Source organism: Paroedura picta, chromosome 4 (genome assembly GCF_049243985.1).
Source record: "Paroedura picta isolate Pp20150507F chromosome 4, Ppicta_v3.0, whole genome shotgun sequence".
NCBI classification, from domain to species: Eukaryota; Metazoa; Chordata; class Lepidosauria; order Squamata; family Gekkonidae; genus Paroedura; species Paroedura picta.
In genome coordinates, this window is record NC_135372.1 from 27,723,493 (window position 1) to 27,742,449 (window position 18,957).

At 48.0% G+C, this 18,957-nt stretch overlaps 1 protein-coding gene across 4 annotated transcripts in view; it reads left to right on the forward strand.

The window, feature by feature from the left end:
* The first annotated feature begins 1,384 nt into the window (after positions 1–1,384).
* The window catches only part of UHRF1 (ubiquitin like with PHD and ring finger domains 1), a 39,890-nt gene continuing 22,317 nt past the window's right edge, over positions 1,385–18,957 (forward strand). The window contains exons 1-2 of one of the 4 annotated variants that reach the window (XM_077332094.1): positions 1,385–1,521; positions 13,199–13,364. In XM_077332094.1, coding sequence (XP_077188209.1) covers positions 13,212–13,364 — 153 coding nt within the window. In that variant the 5' untranslated portion in view covers positions 1,385–1,521; positions 13,199–13,211. Of the gene's footprint in view, positions 1,522–11,549; positions 11,658–11,723; positions 11,806–13,198; positions 13,365–18,957 lie in introns of those variants that run through there. The other 3 variants (XM_077332093.1, XM_077332095.1, XM_077332096.1) reach the window with 3 other exon arrangements.

The following is an 18,957-nucleotide window of genomic DNA, read 5'->3' on the forward strand; positions in this document are numbered from 1 at the left end:
TGCAGGGCCTGCAAGACAGAGTTGTTCTGCTAGGCCTATGGTTGAGTAGTACAGTACATCAATGCCCTCCATACACACTGAAAGAAATAACATCTAGTCACTGCTTAGTTAGTTCTTAGCCCTAAAGAAGTCCGCCTGGTCTCGACCAGGGCCAGAGCATTCTCTGTTCTGGCCCCCACCTGGTGGAACGAGCTCCCGGAGAAGATCAGGGCCCTGACGGAGCTTAAACAGTTCCGCAGGGCCTGCAAAAAGGAGCTCCTCCACCAGGCATTTGGCTGAGACCAGACGTAATCTACAGCGACCAAGGGCCCCTGCTCCCCCCCACCCCCCCTCAGAATTCAATGAATAAGCCACCCCCCTCAGAATCCCATCAACAAGCCCTGGACCTGTTTGTATTACGATTGTTTACTGTTATACTGTGTTGTGTTTGGTTGCAATTGTTGGTTATCGATGTACATGTTCTACAGACTGTTTTATGTATGGTTCTCTGTTATAATGTAAACCGCCCTAAGCCTCCGGGGAGGGCGGTATAGAAGTATGATAAATAAATAAATAATAAATAGTTACATTGTCATAGTACTTCATATCCTCCCCTACACTGCAGAAAGGACAGGGACCCCTGGTTTTCTTAAATAACTGGGTTTTAACATGAACAGGTGTAATAAATGTTTTAACGGAATGTGCTCAAATATTATAAACTGCCCTGAGCCACTGGAGAAGGGTGACATAGAAATTTAATAGTCATTAAAATGTGGTAAAATTTATACCACATTTTTATGAACTTTCCAGCATACTGGTGAGACCACTGGGACTAAGACCCTGAAGATTCAAGTCCAGAGCTCCCTGTGGTAATGCAATTTGCGGTGTAAGCTCAGGCCTGCAACTCTTTCTCAGCTTTACCTACTTAACATGGCTGATGCGAGGATAAAATGCGCCCACCTCGAAATCCTTGCCAGGAAAAAAACTGAAATAAAGCATAATGCCTCTGAACACATACAGAGTACCCTTCATCGATTATTCCTGAAATCCCCACTCAGCCTGATCTACTTTGCAGGCATGTTTGACAAATAAAAAGTTTTACAAATAAAATCCGGATTGCTCTGAATTCCTTGAATTGTAGAACCTGGCAGTATGCATCTGAGCACATACAGAGTGCCCTTCCTTCCTCATTGATTATTCCTTAAGTCCCCACCCAGGCTGATCTTCACAGGAATGTCGGGGCCACCGGGCGCGCAGGAAGGAGCCGCTTCCAGGGAGGGCGCCGACTTCAAAGCCAGAAGGCGTCCACCCTTGCGCATGCGCCCCTGCCTGCGCGCCGGACGGAGCGAATGGCAAACAAGTGAGGCCGACGCCCCGCCCCTTCTCAGACTTCCCGCCAGCGCAGGCCAATCAGGGAGCTCCGAGCGCGGCCCCGCGGCTTTCCGCGCCAAACTCCAAAGCCGGGCGGCGTCTCTTGCGCGCGCTTGCCGTCCCGCTGGCCTCGCCGAGCTCCTCGCCCCGCCGGTGCTGCAGCTGCAAGAGGTGGGTCTGCCGCGGACGGGGAGGAGGGCTTCGGGGGGATGTGCAGCTGCCGAGGGGGCTCAACGCGCGCCACGGAAAGAGGGGCGTCCACAGCGTGCCGAGCCCACCCTAGGAGTGGGATTAGATTAGGCGCCGGGGCCTGGGGGAGCGGCAGCTTGGTTTTTCTGCCCCATAAGCGGGAGAGAGAGGGGGGCTTTCCGGGAAAGATGCACCACTCTGGTTGCCATTAACTCGCCGAAAGAAACTCTGGGTCAAGCCCGGGAGACCTTTTGGCCGCCGGGGGGGGGGGTGTTTGGGGATGGGGCAGTTAGGTCTGTGCATGGGCGCCGGTGGTCGCAAACCGGCAGGCGTTTGTCAGTCCAATTCCGCGTGCGCGCGCCGTTCTCTCCCCCAGACCCGCGTTTCTTGTCTTCTCTGCTGATAGTCAAATGTGCCCTGGGCTTGAGCTCCTTAATCCGGGTGGGTCAAGGAGGGCTTCAGATGGGCTCAAGTGTCGTCCCGGACTGCTACGTGCTTTAGATTGCACAGCTCCGGGGCTTCTTTGCCAGGGTGTGGGACGGGGGGGGGGGGGGTCAAGTCGTTTCTTCTGAAAATCTCTCCTGCACACGTGTTCTTTGTTGATTCAGGGGTATAGTGCTTTTGAACATGGATCTACGGCGGAGTAGGCGGTTCCCTGGAGCTCCTGCTGAGGGGACCCCCCCACCTCTAGATATAGGGAAATATTTCTATGGCGTCTACTGGGCGAATAGCTGCTGCTCCACGTTGTGGCAACAAACACATGCCAGGAACTGGATTCTGTATTGCCTGAATCAAGGCCTTGATCTTGGTACCAGACCCGAAATATACAGATTCCTCAGTGAACCAGGGTGCCTTGGCATTCAGCAACCCACTTCTTGTTTTGTGTGCCAAAACCGCAAAGGTCCCATTCGGGAGCTCAGATCTCTTTGTCTCTCAAGTGTTCTCGCGCTCACCAATTCCAGACAGCTGCTTTCGCACACACTGGAGGATGCCCTTTGCAACTGGGTTTTCCTGTGTGGAATGCCCCCCCCCCCTCTGCAAACGGCCCCTTAAGTGGCTTGAAACGACATTATTTAGCCTGGGTGAAAGCACCCAGTATGTCTGCACAGCCTTCCCTTGGTTTTTGTCAGACATCCTGGAAAAGTACCTGGGGTGGCAGCCCATAATATCCCAGCCGATTAATTGTGATTTGGGAGCCGGGGGGGGGGGGTGAGGACAGTTTTAATGAAAAGAATATTCTTGGACCATGGAGGTGGAAAGGGCCCTCACGCTTGTCTCACACCTGGTAGGGCTTTCAGGGCAGGAGATGTTTTGATGTGCTTTGACGTTGCCTGGGTAACAATCCTGCACTTCGACCAGGTCTGACCCTGCTTAGCTTCTGAGATCTGAGGAGATCAGCTACCCCGGTCCAGCTGCATCAAGGCAAGACACAAACAGGCCTTTCCTGCCTCTGTATAGCAGCCCTGGCCCCACTGCCTGGCTGGTTTCCTCCTGCAAATCCTAACCACTTTGCTTAGCTTTGGAGATCTGATAAGATAGCCTGGCCCATCCAGGTCAGGGACCCTGGAGAGCGAATTTCAAATGCATACCGAGGCCCAAAATGCCCTGCAGGCTTCTGGGCTGAATGTGCTTGACTCATCCTGTGGGGCTCCTCTGAGGCAGCTCTGCTGCTCAACATTTCTCTGCCAAGCGCCAGGAAGGAGAAAGCAGCTTGTTGTGTGTGGTTCCAAATGACACCCGCTTGTAGATGCCTATGCTGGGGAGTGGCTTAGACCAGGAAGAACTGGTCCTCCCACCCTGCAGGTTGAGACAGATCTTTGGCAAGCAGCAGTGCTCCCTGGCAGGTAGCAAAAGGATGGAGGGCAATCTGGTCCCCTTCCCCTTAGTCGCATGGAGAAAGACTGTACAAGGGCAGGTCTTCCTAGGTGTGACCTGGGTTGCTCGGAAGAAGGTGGGAATGTTGTGGGCATCTGGAAGGAGCTGCTGTGGATGAAAGTCTACTTCCTAAAATGCCTGCATTGCATATCAGGTTGTCATGTATGCATGGTACACTTAAGAGTGCTTCCACACATGCTAAATAATACAGTTTCAGTCCATTTCAGCGGCTGTTTGCGAGTGGATTTTGCCATTTCACACAGTGAAGTCCATTTGCAAAGTGGATTGAAAGTGTGTTATTTAGTTTGTGTGTGTGTGTGTGAAAGAACCTTATGCACAAGCTGGAGGGATTACAACTGGGTCTCCCATTCAAAAGATACAGGTGGAACATTCATATGAGAACCTCGAAAATCAGTGTTAAGGATTGCAGAGCGGGTTAGGGAAGTCAAGTAGCAATAGGCGTGGGTCACAGCTTATGCATGCTGCAGAGCAGGGGTGGCCAAATTGTGGCTCTTCGTATGCCAATGGACTACAATTCTCATGTGCCCTTGCGAGCATGCATGTGTACTGGCAGAGACTCATGGGAATTGTAGTCCATTGGCATCTGGAGAGCCACAGTTTGGCCACCCCTACTGTAGAGGGAGCTGTTCCATATTCTCATAATGTCAGAACTTGGGGATGCGCCATCCATTGCAGTACCTTAGCAATCGCTATGAGAGCAGTATTGAACTTCCGTGTACCTCTGAATCTCAGGTGCCAAGGGAAAAGTATGCAGGGCTCTTGAGAGCCAGGGTGGTGTAATGGATAGAGTGGTGGATATCCAGGCACCCTGGGCTCAAATCTCCTCTACCCGGGAGGTCCCTGGGTGTTCTCAAGCCCATAAAAAACTCTTATCCTGGTCTACCTCAAAGGGTTGTTGTGAGAAAATGGAGGTGAGAACAATGCTCTGTAAACTATTTTTCAGTCATGGCAGCTTTACTCGTTCCTTCTGGGTAATTTGGGGAAGCTTTTCGGCTAGGTGCTGTCAAAAAGAGCCCATGTGGCAGACGGGCTGGAGAAACTTGGGTTCAAATACCCGTGTGGCTCTGAAGCTCATGTGGCAACCTGGGGATAGTTTCTCTCTTACAGGGATATTATGAGGGGAGAATAGGGACAGACAGGTATACTGCCATGAGAAATGTTTGGCTAAAAAGGCCAGGACTGCGTGGGAATGCCTGGAACATCCCTGGCTGAGCCCTGGCACTGGCTGGGCATGAGGAACAGTACAATGGCCATGCCAGAGGGTGGAGAGCCTTGCTGATAAGGACAGCGTGTGGCAGAGAGTCCATGGAAGCTAGCTGGGTTTCTCGTGCAATTCTGGGAGCAAAGGGCAGTTTTCCGTTGTGTACATACCCTGCACTTCAGGACATGGGAGCTGACGAGAGAGAACTAGCATAGGCTGGTTTGGGGCATTTTTATGCACTTCCATTTCTGTGTCTGCAATACTGAAATTTGAGGGGAGGAGAAGTGTTTTTGAAAAGAAGATGCAAAATGTAAACAGCACTTTGGAACAAACTTAGAATGTAACATTGATTTTTGGATGTCGAGCTTTTTGATATTGGATGCAAAAACCAAATTCCTCAGCATATCCAATGGAGTTATTTCCCCCCACTCATGGCTTCTTTATCATACCCAACAATTAATCTAACTCTGCAATTCTCCCTTTAAAGACAATTCTGGCAATCGGTGTATGAAGAAAGATAGTGATCTGAAAGTTGGATGCAGAGCGCTTCTGGTAAAAATTGACATAGCATGTGTCTACCACTGGCTATTACAAAATAGAATAGACTAGAACTCAGAACTGAAATGTATCTAAGCAGATAACATTTATTTATGTTGAAGCCTCTATATTGCCGCTCCCAGGAAGCTGGCTTGTGGCGGTTTACAAGAAAAAATAACATAATCTGAACACCGCCCGTGGCGCCACGGGCGCCACGGACTAAATAAAAGAGTAAGGCGTTCTGGGGCGGGATGTGTCCGGGATGAGGAAGGGTCCGGATTGGACCCTTCCTCATGACAGACAATCGGAGGGAACAATCGGCAGGCGCAAAGCGCCTGCCGATTGCTCCCTCTGATTCCCAGCCCCAGCAACTGCGAGCCGCGCGCAGCGCGGCTCGCAGTTGCTCCTGGCCTGACGCCCGAGGGAACCCACGCAGGCCGCAGCCCCCGCGCACCACCCCCTCGCCCCCAACTTACAATGGTCTCCGCCGTCCTCGCAGCCGCTCCCGGTTCCAGGAAGAAACAGTCCACCAGCGGCCCTGCCAGCAAGCGGCCCGATGTGCGGGCGCGGCTCGCGGGCGCGGCTCGGGCGCGGCCCGGGCGCGGCTCGCGGGCGCGGCTCGCGGGCGCGGCCCGGGCGCGGCTCGCGGGCGCGGCCCGGGCGCGGCCCGTGCCGGTCCCCAGCCTCAGAAAGGTTGGGGACCACTACTTAGGCAGAGAGCCGCCGCCCGACAAGGTCAGTTTCTAGCGCCCGCTGTATTCGGCATACAGCGGGCTTAATTACTAGTATCCAATAAAAACATATATAATTAATAACACTTTAAAAACACACCCTCAGAACCACAGGAGATGGCGATATCCAAACTGACTAAAAAATAGGTCCCTCCCCACGCCCTGGAACATCAGACACGGTGTAAACCAGTGGTCCCCAACCTTTTTATCACCGGGGACCACTAAACGCCTTTTACTGAGGCCCAGTGGGGAGAGGGGTAGTTTACTCCTCTACTCTCAACTACTGCCCTCTGATCGCTATGGTAATGTTTAAACATCCCTTCAAAATAAGATACAGACACGCCACAACAATGAACATAAGGAACATTTTATTTCTATGGAAATTTTAACTCATGACAATGACAAATCAATTGGGAACCCTGAGCTTGTTTCTCTGCAACGAGATAGTCCCATCTGGGAGTGATGGGAGACAATGACACCCGAAGTGTGTTGTAAAAGGCCAGGGGGGATGAAGTAAAGGGCCGAGGGGGGGGGGAGATGGCGTTCTTTGGGGCCCACCTCCAATTAGTTGGGGCCCACCTCCACATGTGGTCCGCAGCCCACAGGTTGGAGATCGCTAGTGTAAATGATTGAAAAAGTGGCTGGCAGATAAGAATGGTATAGGCTCCCAGCACAGTCTAGTATCGTGCAAGAGGGAGGACCCGATAACATACCCCAGGGCCCCTACCCGGCCTCAACCAAACACTTGGCAGAAGAACTCCATTTTGATAATAGAACTAAGAAGAGAACTTCCATGTTCAGAGGAAGTATACCTCTGAATAATGACACTTCATTTATGACCAGGCACATTATTGCTCAGAAACAGTGGCAACTATTTCTAGCACTAAGTTAGAGGCTCTGACTATACAGACTAATGGGGTACCTCTGAATGAGCGCATGCTGTAGTTCCTAACTTGCACCCATCTGAACTTGAGCTTTATCTCTGTGATGCTTCCTCTACTCTGGCTTGTTGTTGTTGTTGTTATGTGCGAAGTCGTGTCCGACCCATCGCGACCCCATGGACAATGATCCTCCAGGCCTTCCTGTCCTCTACCATTCCCCGGAGTCCATTTAAGTTTGCACCTACTGCTTCAGTGACTCCATCCAGCCACCTCATTCTCTGTCGTCCCCTTCTTCTTTTGCCCTCGATCGCTCCCAGCATTAGGCTCTTCTCCAGGGAGTCCTTCCTTCTCATGAGGTGGCCAAAGTATTTGAGTTTCATCTTCAGGATCTGGCCTTCTAAAGAGCAGTCAGGGCTGATCTCCTCTAGGACTGACCGGTTTGTTCGCCTTGCAGTCCAAGGGACTCGCAAGAGTCTTCTCCAGCACCAGAGTTCAAAAGCCTCAATTCTTTCTACTCTGGCTTAGGCTAGACTTAAGGGGGGGTTCAAATTTGCCCTGTGGTTTTGTCCTGAAGGGTTTTGAATCTTAGGTATGCAAATGAAAATTGGTCTGCAAATTAAGCAAGCCTGACTATTTTTTGTGGAGTACACCAGAGATCCCAAGCCCAAGCCAGGCTACACAGAATGCTCTTTTGCCTGGCCAGCTTTGCTGGATCTCCCCACTCTTTTTGCCAGCATCTTTATTACTCTTTTGTTTTTGTTTGCTTTGGTTAAGAACATAAGAGCTCTGCAGGATCAGACCAATGGTTTATCTGGTCCAGTATCCTGTGTCACACAGAGGCTGACTAGTTCCTGTGGAAAACTAGCAACAGGGCATAGGACTTCCCCTGATATTGCTCTGGGATTCAGAGGATTAGTGCCTCTGAATGTGGAAGTTCCCCTTAGCCATTATGGTTAGCAATCACTAATTCATGGGGGTAAGTCTATCTCATCCCTCCTAAAGCTGTTGATTCCTGTTGCCATCATGACATGGCAGCAAATTCCACATTTTAATCACTCTTTGGGTAAAGTAGTATTTCCTCTCATCCGTCCTGAATCTATCACCTGTCTGCTTTATTTAATGCCCTTGAGGTCTAGTATTTTGGAAGAGGGAGAAAAAAATTGTGTGTACTCTTCATCCCATGCATCATTTTATAAACCTCATCCACCCCCCCCCCCCAATTTCTCAGTGGAAAAGTCCCAGACTCTTTTACCTTTCTTCATAGGGAAGGGGCTCCAGCCTTTGGTTTGCAGGCCGAAGAAGAGTTCTGGGCTTGCTTGTGGCTTTTGGAGTGTTTTAAGTGACTCTAATAAAGCTGATGTGCTTTATTAAACTATCTCCTCTCTTTCTTCTAAGCAGCTTTGAACAGATGCTAGAAAATCTGCTCGCAGATTTTTTTTAAAAAAATAAAGCTTTGTATTTCTAGCCTTTGTATTTCACTTCATTTCTACCTTGACTTTCTTCACACTGGGGACTGACAGCGGCTTACCTTGACCTCCTCTCCTCTGCTTTATCCTTACAACACCCCTGTGAGGAAGGTTAGGCTGCATGGATGACCGGCCCAATGCCACCCAGCAAACTTCCGTGGCAGAGTAGGAATTCAAATCTGGTTCTCCAAGCTATTTCAGCCCTGGCTTCTAATGGATCCGCTCTGGCTCTGCACATCCAGTGGTTTGTGCAGACAAGGGAGGACAGATGAATGCAGGCCTTGACTGGGTGGAGTGTGGGCCTTCTCTGGTTGGCAGGGGGCAATTAGCAGGAAACAAGTCTCTTCCTCCCCTGTCTGATTGCTGGTTCATTAGTTGGCAGGTGAAGTTTACATACACATGGATGGAATTTTGTGATCCTTTGTTGCTTCTTGTCCTCTTGCATAGTTTTTCCACCTCTTTTCCTCAGGGAAAACTGAGTCACCGGACCATTTTGGGGAGCAACTCCCACCCATCTTGACAAAGCACTGGAAGACAGGATAATTGTCCTGGATCGGGCCAAGATACATTTGATCCATCATCCTTTTTTGGCCAGCCAGGTGTCCAAGCATGGGATATCTGTTAACTGGTTTACATTTGTCATCTTGGAGAGGAGTGATGAGTGGAGTGCCTGTGGGATCTGTCCTGGGCCCTGTGTGGTTCAACATATTTATAAATGATTTGGATGAAGGAATAGATGGGGTGCTTATTAAATTTGCAGATGATACTAAACAGGGAGGGGTAGGAAACACACCAGAAGACAGAATGAGGATGACCTTGACAGAATGACCTTGACAGGCTGGAAAACTGGGCTAAAATGAATTAAATGAATTTTAATAGTGAAAAATGTAAAGTTCTGCATTTAGGTAGGAAAAATCAAATTCATCACTATAGGATGGGTGAGACTTGTCTTGGCAGTAGTATGTGCGAAAGGGATTTGGGGTCTTAGTAGACCATACATTAAACATTAGTCAGTAGGGTGACTTGATAGCTAAAAAGGCAAATGGGATTTTGGGCTGTAGGAAAAAAAAGTATCGTGTCCAGATCAAGCAAGTCGATGTTACCACATTACTCCACTCTGGAATATTATGTTCAGTTTTGGGCACCACAACTGAAGAAAGATTAGAGAAACTGGAGCATGTCCAGAGGAGCGCTATGAAGATGGTGAGGGGTTTGGAGACCAAGACGTATGACGACAGCTTGAGGGAGAGTATTCCTTTTAGCCTGGTGACTAAGAGGGGATATGAGGGGCTGTCGTATAGAACAGTGGTCCCCAACCCCTAGTCCGTGGACTGGTACCGAGCCGCAGCTCCTCCCCAGCTGCAACCTCGGCGGCTGCCCTGCCACTCTGCTGCCAGCTCGCCTTTGGTGCTCTCCAGCAACCGCTATGGCTGACCCATTGCGACCCCATGGACAATGATCCTCCAGGCCTTCCTGTCCTCTACCATTCCCCGGAATCCATTTAAGTTTGTACCTACTGCTTCAGTGACACCATCCAGCCACCTCATTTTCTATCGTCCCCTTCTTTTACCCTCAATCGCTCCCAGCATGAGGCTCTTCTCCAGGGAGTCCTTCCTTCTCATGAGGTGGCCAAAGTATTTGAGTTTCATCTTCAGGATCTGGCCTTCTAAGGAGCAGTCAGGGCTGATCTCCTCTAGGACTGACCGGTTTGTTCGCCTTGCAGTCCAAGGGACTCGCAAGAGTCTTCTCCAGCACCAGAGTTCAAAAGCCTCAATTCTTTGACGCTCGGCCTTCCTTATGGTCCAACTTTCGCAGCCATACATTACAACTAGGAAGACCATAGCCTTGACTAAACGCACTTTTGTTGGCAGGGTGATGTCTCTGCTTTTTAGGATGCTGTCTAGATTTGCCATAGCTTTCCTCCCCAGGAGCGTCTTTTAATTTCTTTGCTGCAGTCCCCATCTGCAGTGGAGCCCAGGAAAATAAAATCTGTCACTATCTCCATTTCTTCCCCATCTATTTGCCAGGATGGGAGGTGGTGGGTTCTCCTTTAAGCATAGGCTAGATAGGCATCTGACAGAAATGCTGAATTGATGAACTAAGGCAGATTGTGAGTGGGTGGGCAGGAAGGGATGTTTGTCTCTTGTGGCCCTTCCTTGTCTACCCAGGGAATTGCTGATCACCACTGTGGGATGGTAGGTGACTTTCCTCCAGGCCAGGCTGGATTCTGGTGATTTTTTTTTTTTTTGGGGGGGGTGTATCATTTGGGCATGAAATTGGGATTACTGTGAGTGGGCAGGTAATTGTGAGTTCCTTCATTGTGCAAGGGGTTCAACTAGATCCCTGTTCTATGAAATATTTTTTTTAATTTTAGTTATGAAAATTTAAGTCTAAATAAATAAATACATTAAAAGAATCCCCTTAAACATGTCCTTATAATTAAACTTCTATCTAATCAGATCTATATACAAGAATGTTGTGTGGTCCCAATTAAGATTAAGTCCATGAGGTGAATAATGACTTTGAGTGAAAAGTATAAAACAATTCCCTTTGATGTAGTCTCTTCTCTATGTTGACATTCTCAGTAGGGCTCAAACCAAAAAGGGAACCAAAACCCAACATAACTAGACAAGTTTGGAACCCAAAAGTTCCAAAGAATAATTTAAAAAATGCTAATATGTATGACATATAAATACTAAAAACATTGATAATTCACAATTGTATATTATTTCACAACTACACATGGAACTGAGACCAAAAGCGTCTCGATCCAATGGGTCTTCCTCCGTGGTCACGTTATTTAAAATGCACTAATACGTAATATTTTGCTGGGGTGGTAAGGAGGGTTCTGGGAAAGTATTTTAGAGTGAATATGAAAATTGTCTAATATATTTTTATTTAATAAACAAAAGTGGTATTAACTTACTGTATGGTGCTGCTGCAAGTAATAATCTCCTATGTAATATAAAAAATGCCTGGTTTGGAGCCCACAGTTTAAAAGCGTGGTCCTTGTGGGAGGGAACGAAAATCCCTTCATGCCAGTCAAGGGATGAGCTTTCTGCGCCTGCGCCATGGGTCCCGGGGGGGGCGAGTTCTGGCTCGAAGCGACACTAACGTACTCTCGGTCGGTGTTCTACGCGAGCCGAAAGCGTTGCCCGCCAAAAAGCGGGAAAAGACCCCGCCCCTCGTCTCGCGCCGCTCGTCCTGCGTGGCTTCGCGCAGTGGAAGGCTCCGCTCGCCCCGTAGTCTCGCGAGAATGCACCGCAGCTCTCGCGCTCGAGCGTATTTTTCAATTTGTGGCGCGCGCTTGGTCGGCGAGGAAGGAAGAGTGCGGCGCGCGGAACTTCAGGGCGGACGGCCGAACTTGCTCGCTGCCGGAGGCGGGCGCTGGGCCGCCGACCGACCAGTGAGATCCTCAGAGGGCCAATGGGCGGGGTGCTGGCGAGGGAAGCAGCCAATACGGAGGCAGGGGGCGGGGAGGTGAAGTTAGGCTGAGCGGCACACTGGCTGCTAGGCGGGCGGTCCCACCGGCTCAGAGAGGCGAGGGGGCTTCGGTCTGTGTGTGTGTGGGGGGGGGAATTAGGGGGTGCTAATTGGAGTGTGGGGAAGGGGGCCAGACCAGCTTTTTGGGAGCAGGGGTGGGGGGTAGAAAGGGAGAAGTGAGGAGGCGGAGGAGGGGCTGAAACGTAGAAATGGGGAAAGTGTTGGAACTTTAGGGGGAATTAAACGGGCGGAGGGAATTAATGGGGTGTGGGGGTGTGAGATGTAGGGGCGCAAAACTGGGTTGGTTGGGGGGATGTGTGGCTGAGGGTGTCTGTGGAAATATGAGGGTGGCCTGGGTGTGGATTTGGGGAGCTGCAGCGGCCGTGGGGGGAGGAAGGTTGTGTGCTTGGAAAAGGACTTGCTGGGAGATGCATATGGATGAGTGGGGGGCAATGAGGCAGGACGGTGCCACAAGATTGACGGGGAAATTTGGATATTCAGTAGAGATGGATGCAGCAAGAACAAGGAAAAAGTTTGAGTCCAGGGACCCCTTTAAGACCCACAAAGTCTTAATTCTGGCCGTAGGATTTCACGTGCATGCACACTTCTGAAGATCAAGAAATTTGAATTCTAGGTAAAAACTTTTATGTGGATGCATAATTCTGAAGAGGTGTGCCTGCATACAAATGATTTTAGCCAGAATTAAACTTAGTTGGTCTGAAAGTTGCCACTGGACTCAAATTTTGCTTTGTTGCTTCAGACCTACATGGCTGCCCACCCAAAATAAGCAGGCTCCTTTTTGTCAGTAGTCACAACAAAGGAAACAAAAGAACTTTTGAGGCAAGGTGTCCTAATCCTTGCATTGGGCTCCATGTATGTGTATGTATGTGGCAGAGTGATATGAAGAAGAGTTGGTTCTTATATGCCGCTTTTCTCTGCCCGAAGGAGTCTCAAAGCGGCTTACAGTCACCTTCCCATTCCTCTCCCCACAACGGACACCCTGTGAGGTGGGTAAGGCTGAGAGAGCCCTGATATCACTGCTCGGTCAGAACAGTTTTATCAGTGCCGTGGTGAGCCCAAGGTCACCCAGCTGGCTGCATGTGGAGGAGTGCAGAATTGAACCTGGCTTGCCAGATTAGAAGTCTGCACTCCAAACCACTACACCAAACTGGTTCTCAATGTAAGGAAGATGGAGAAAAGACTTATCCTTTTAAGCCTTTTCTGGGTTTTGGAGAACCTTATGCTGAAGGAGGTGTGGGTGAGCTCAGGGACTCTCTTCTAGCAGGTTCAATAGTATTGGTGGATTATGCTGTGCTTGGGAGTGAATGGACTCTTAGTTCTGACATTGTGATGGATGATTGTGTGGATGGGCTGTATAGGGCAGAGGTACATCTCTTCATTCCCCACTCCGTTCCAAAAACGCTTCCATGTTTTAACTTGCTGTCTATGTTTGTTGTCTTACAGAAATACTGCCAAAATGTGGATCCAAGTTCGCACCATGGATGGGAAGGAAACTCATCGAATGGACTCCCTTTCCAAGCTGACCAAAGTGGAAGATCTCCGGGAAAGGGTATATAAAGTGTTCCGAGTGGCACCTGATAGACAAAGGCTCTTCTACAGAGGCAAACAGGTACTTGTCTCCTGCTCTACACCATCACCATTCCCAAGACTCTCAATCCCACCCCTAAAACCTTCTGGATTGTACAACTAAAATAGAGTCCAGTAGCACCTTTAAGACCAACAAAGATTTATTTGCTGTGATTTGCTTTTGCCTTATATCTCTAGTTATGATGGTTGTTCATTTAGTCTGAGGAGGAGTGCATGCACTTGAAAGTTCATGCCTTGAATAAATCTTTGTTGGTCTTAAAGGTTCTTAAAGGTGCTATTGGATTTTTGTTGTGCTACTATAGACCAACACAGCTACTCACTTGAATCTTTCTGGGTTGTGTGAGACAAAGAATGGAAAAATAACAACAAAGTTATGAGGAGGCAAGTTATGGCTGGAAAGTACATTGTTGAATATTGTATCTTGTAAATCAAATTTTAAAAATTGGTTTTTCATGGAGTGGCTGGAACTGTTGTGTCTGCGATGGAAACTGCATTTCAGCTGATTTCTTGTTTCTTTTCATCTTGGTACTGTTAGCAGCTGCATTGTTACTAGTTGTTACCAACGGCGCTTAGATTTGCAAGGAGCTGTATGGTGTGACTAAGTGGTAAATGCGGAACAGGCAGTTTAGAATGTGTGTGAATCTGGCTGGCAGTCTCTCCTGAGCGGCTTGTGTAGATTGATCGAGAACTTTAGAAGTAAGTTTGTTGGTTAACCTCCTTAAAAGTGTAGGGAAATGTCCTGCATAGCACTGCCATCTAGCGACTTTGCCAAAACGGTGCACTGGATCTTGGTCTATCACCTCCTAGTTGGTGTTTGCTGTTTTGTAAATCTAGCTCAGCACCATAGATAAAATGTTTTTCTCCATTAGGGAAATAAATACCTCTTGGCATTTAGCTGCTCTTTCTGTTTTTCATAATGGGGTACTCTATCAACTTCTGAAGCATACATGCTCTGCCACATATTCGTCTCTTTGAGTCTCTAAGTTTGTTTGAATCTCCCCATTTTTGGGGATATTGACAATCAGAACAGTTGTAGCTGTGACCTGCTTGGTCCTTGTCCTTTTCTCCTGTGGTATGGAAACACTAGTGTGTATTGTCGTCTTATGATTAGGGTGCTTGTTTTGATGTCCAGAGCGACAACTGCCTAGGAGACTCTAAAACGTCCACTCAAACTGCTCCCCCCCAAGTAACTGCTATCAGGACAGCTTAGGGATTGAGAGAGATGTGTTTACAAGTCTATAAGTCCCTGGAGAGTTATCAAAAGCTATGCTTGAGGTTGTTCAAAATTGTTGCACAAGATTTATATTTGGGTTTGTTTGGTTTTAGCATTTTAGATATTTCCTGGCTTTTAGTAGGCATTTAACAATTTTAAGCATATGTTTCCTGTCATGTGAATGAAGTCTCTTCTGAGCTGCTTTTTAATGATCCCTTGTGTTGGTAGAAGCTTACAGGGCAGGCAGTATTAAATATCTAAACGATTGAATGAGGTGTCTTTCTTTACCATTCGTATGCTAAGCGTTTCAGAGGAACAGACAGGCATGCCTCCTGGTTGAGCAATAGGTCAACGATGCCCTTGCTGATTGTGTTAGTGAGTGATGCCTGCCCAGAAGGACACCTGGTGGCTTTAGAAGTAAGAGTGACTGAAATTTGGCCTGGGGTACCTCCAAGACATACAGAAAATATGCATGTGTTTCATTCTTGGGGCTATATTTTGCCTGCTATCACATTCTAGATAATTTTCCATTTTTTGGCATATATTTGATATATGGTATGATTTCCCTTGGTGTGGGGTAAGCTCTCCAGAGATCAAGCCCATTTTAGGTGAAACTTTCCTCTCCAGTCCATTGCTTTTAGCTAATGACATCTGTGTCCTTGTATCCAAGTTTCTTCTCAAAACTTAACTTCTTGCCTGTCTCCTAGAAGCTAAGGTCAGAAATTCCCATCCAAGTAGACCAGTCTACAGGGGAGAGGTGGTACTTTAACCAGCCCATTTAAAGTTTCTTGGAACAAGAAACCCCTTGCATTTCCTATTGACGGTGAAAGGGAATGTCCACCTAACCAAGGCCTGAACTTTATTAAGTTAAGGCAGAGGGCAAATGTACTTAGGACAATCTCACCGTTTTTTATTTTGGAAACTGCAGGTCTGTATGTTTTACCTTTAATTATCCTTGGACCCTCTACATATCCTATTGCATCCTCTGCCTTCCTCATCCAAATACAATTTGATTCCCCAAGTTATAACTGCTTTTAATTACTCTGGATTCACAGCTGCTAATTTGAGGCTGGTTTTGTGATTGTGTATATATTGTTTATTTATAACTTAATTTATATTCTAAAGATGTGACAGAGCTGTGCTGGTATTGGACATGAGGCAGCACAGTTTGTGTGTGCATGCTTTCATGGGATGAGTGTATGGAAAACTGGAAAAGTTGGGTGGTGGGTTAGAACTGTTTTCCCCACCTAGATCTGACATATTCACAACATCCTATCACAGTCTTGGAGTATACAAAAATGAGTAATGTCTGCAATCACTTCACAGAAGATAGACTGAGCTTGTTAATGTTGAAACGGGTATCTTTTTAAAGCAAAACTTACATCCCTATTGCAGGGGTTGCCACAGTGCAAATAATAACAGTCAAACATCTCTGAAATACATCTTCCAGTAGCTGCTGGTTTTTCCTGTCAGTGCCCAGAAGGGAATGTTTAGCGTAATCGCAGTTTGTTTCGAACAACACCAAAGCCTAACAAGTCTTCTACTGTTCCAATGGGATGGTCTGGCACCTTAAAACATGCTTCAGCTTGTTCTGGCTTTCTGTGGCAAACACATGGGGATTCCTTGACAAGTAGCGCAAAAAGAAAAGGACCTTAAGAAGGCAGAATGCCTATGTGAAAACCATGGCCTGGAGAGGAGACATCAGCTGAGAAGGCCAGCTACTGTTTGTTTGTTTATTTGATTTCTATACCACCCTTCCATATAGCTCAGGGCAGTTTACATACAACATCACAGGGGGATACATGGAACGAATCAACATACAACATAGTCAAATACAACAACAACAACATATATACAACATAACTTCAGTGATCCCAACAATAACAGTAAACCCTTAGAGAGGTCAGACTGGTTCAGGCCATGGAGTGGATGTCTGAGGAGGACCTGTGGTTGGTCTCAGGCAAATGCCTGGTGAATGAACTCCCTTTTGCAGGCCCTGCGGAACTTTGGATGTTCGGGCAGGACCCTGATCTCTTCAGGGAGATCGTTCCACCAGGTGGGGGCCAGGATGGAAAAAGCCAGTTGGCGGTGGCGGAGTGTAACACTCTTGGGGTTATGGGTGGAGAGATGGTCTCTCAGGTACACTGGGCCCAGACTGCATATGGCCTTGAAGGTAAGAACCAAAACCTTAAGCCTGATCCGGAATTCAGTTGGGAGCCAGTTGAGTTGTTGAAGTACAGGCCAGAATGAGATCTCCATGGTGTATTGGTGAGAATCTTGGCCGCTGTGTTCTGCACCAATTGCAGTTTCTGGGTCAAGGATAAGGATAGGCCTGCATAGAGCGAGTTGCAGAAGTCCAGTCTAGAGGTGACGTCACATGGATCACTGTGGCCAGGTGTTCTGGTGCATAGTAGGGCGCTAATAGCTTGGCTTGGCGTAGGTGGTAGAAGGCCAGCCGCGCTACTCTTGTGACCTGTGCCTCCATGGAAAGGGAGGCGTCGAGGATCATCCCCAGGTTTCTGGTGGAGTGGGCTATTGTTAGATGCACTCCGTCCAGTTTTGGTAGGTGCGCTTCCTCGCTTGGTACCTTCTTACCCAGCCACAGGAACTTCGTCTTTGAAGGGTCAAGCTTCAGACGACTCTGCTTGAGTCATTTCGTCACTTCTTCCAGGCATCTGGTTAAGGTTTCTGGGCGGAATCAGGGTGGCCATCCATCAAGAGGAAGAGCTGGGTGTCATCTGCATATTGGTGGCAACCCAGCCCAAACCTCTGAACCAGCTGAGCAAGAGGGATGCATGAAGATGTTAAATAAAATAGGAGAGAGGACTGCTCCCTGTGGGACACCACATTTGAGCTGATGACAGTTGGATACTCTCTTTCATATTTCAACCCTCTGTCCCTGACCCTGGAGAGAGGAGATCAGCCATTTGAGAGCTGTCCATTATCTACAGTGTCAAATGCTGCTGACAGATCTAATAGTATAAGCAGCGGTGACCGGCCTCGGTCTAGCTGGCGGAGGTCATCCGTCAGGGCGACTAGCACCGTTTCCACCACATGGCCAGGCTGGAAACAGACTGAAATGGGTCAAGGGCTGAAGTTTCCTCCAGGAATGATGATATTTGGTCCGCTGCAGCCCTTTGTTTGTTGTTGCTTAGGGATAATCTTTTGAGTTTAAACAGACAGGTGTCTTTGCAAATCCCTGTGATATTGCTTCTGTCCTATAACACTTAAGTCAGCAGCTAGCTTGGCTGCAGGAAAGGTGCCTCCCTTGGGGTGTGGGTGATGAGTTTATTTCTGTGTGTAGGGTCTCTTAACATTTCTGTGAACCTGAGAAATGGGAGGCAAAATGGGCACTACCTTTATCCTCTCTGGGCATAATTCCCACGTTAAATCTCTTATGGAGTTCCCAATCAAAGATTTGCATGCCAGATGCTATGTCCTGTGATAAATGGGCAGGGTTTTGTAAAGTGGAGAGTGGCCTTCTGGGCTTGACTTCTCACTTTCCAGTGAAAAGGGAACATACTAAGTGAAAAGCAGTATTTCCCCCTTGTCAGTGTTGTGCTGCAGGAAATAGGGAGGGGGCCCTAAGTGGATTCTGAATGTGGCCTGTGGGCATGTGCTTGCTGGCTCTTTATCTTTGTTTTGGGATAGTGGTGGTGGGGGAAGCAAAGCTGCTGCGAGAGAGGATTTTAAAAGCCTTATAACTGTAAAGCAAATGAATTATTTAATGTTCCAGAAATAATGTATCTTGTGAAAAAGACTGCTTTGGTGTATATTGTCTCAAAAAAACTTGGCTGTAACAGATGCATAATTAAAGGGCTGTGCACCAGTTCAGAGAAGGATTCGCTGCGTATCCTTTGGGAACTTATTTAATTTGTATTTATTTATATTTATGTCATATGTAGCGTAGCTAGGACATCAAAGGATTGTCTTGTAGCCGGGCAAGAGATGTTTGAAAGTGGTTCGCATTTCCTGTGTCCGTGTCCTTGGAGTAACTACTCCCCAAACCAGGGGTACTCAAACTGCGGCCCTCCAGATGTCCATGGACTACAATTCCCTCGTGGGAATTGTAGTCCATGGACATCTGGAGGGCCACAGTTTGACCAACCCTGCCCCAAACCATTGGAGGTCTCCCATCCAGATACTAGCCAGGTTGGCCTTGCTTAGCTTCTAAGATCAGTCTTCCCTGGGCTATCCTGATCAGGGTGCTTTTGGGAAACCAGGAGACCACAGAATTCCCCACTTCAAAAGAAGATAACAACTGTGATAGACTTCATAGGTTTGTGGGGGGTGAGTAGGTTGGAAATCTTTAAAACCTCTGCATATAGAAAGTGCTGCAGAAATCATGGCTGTTCTTGGGCATAGACATCCGAGTCCATAACCATAAAAGCATCTGCTGGTT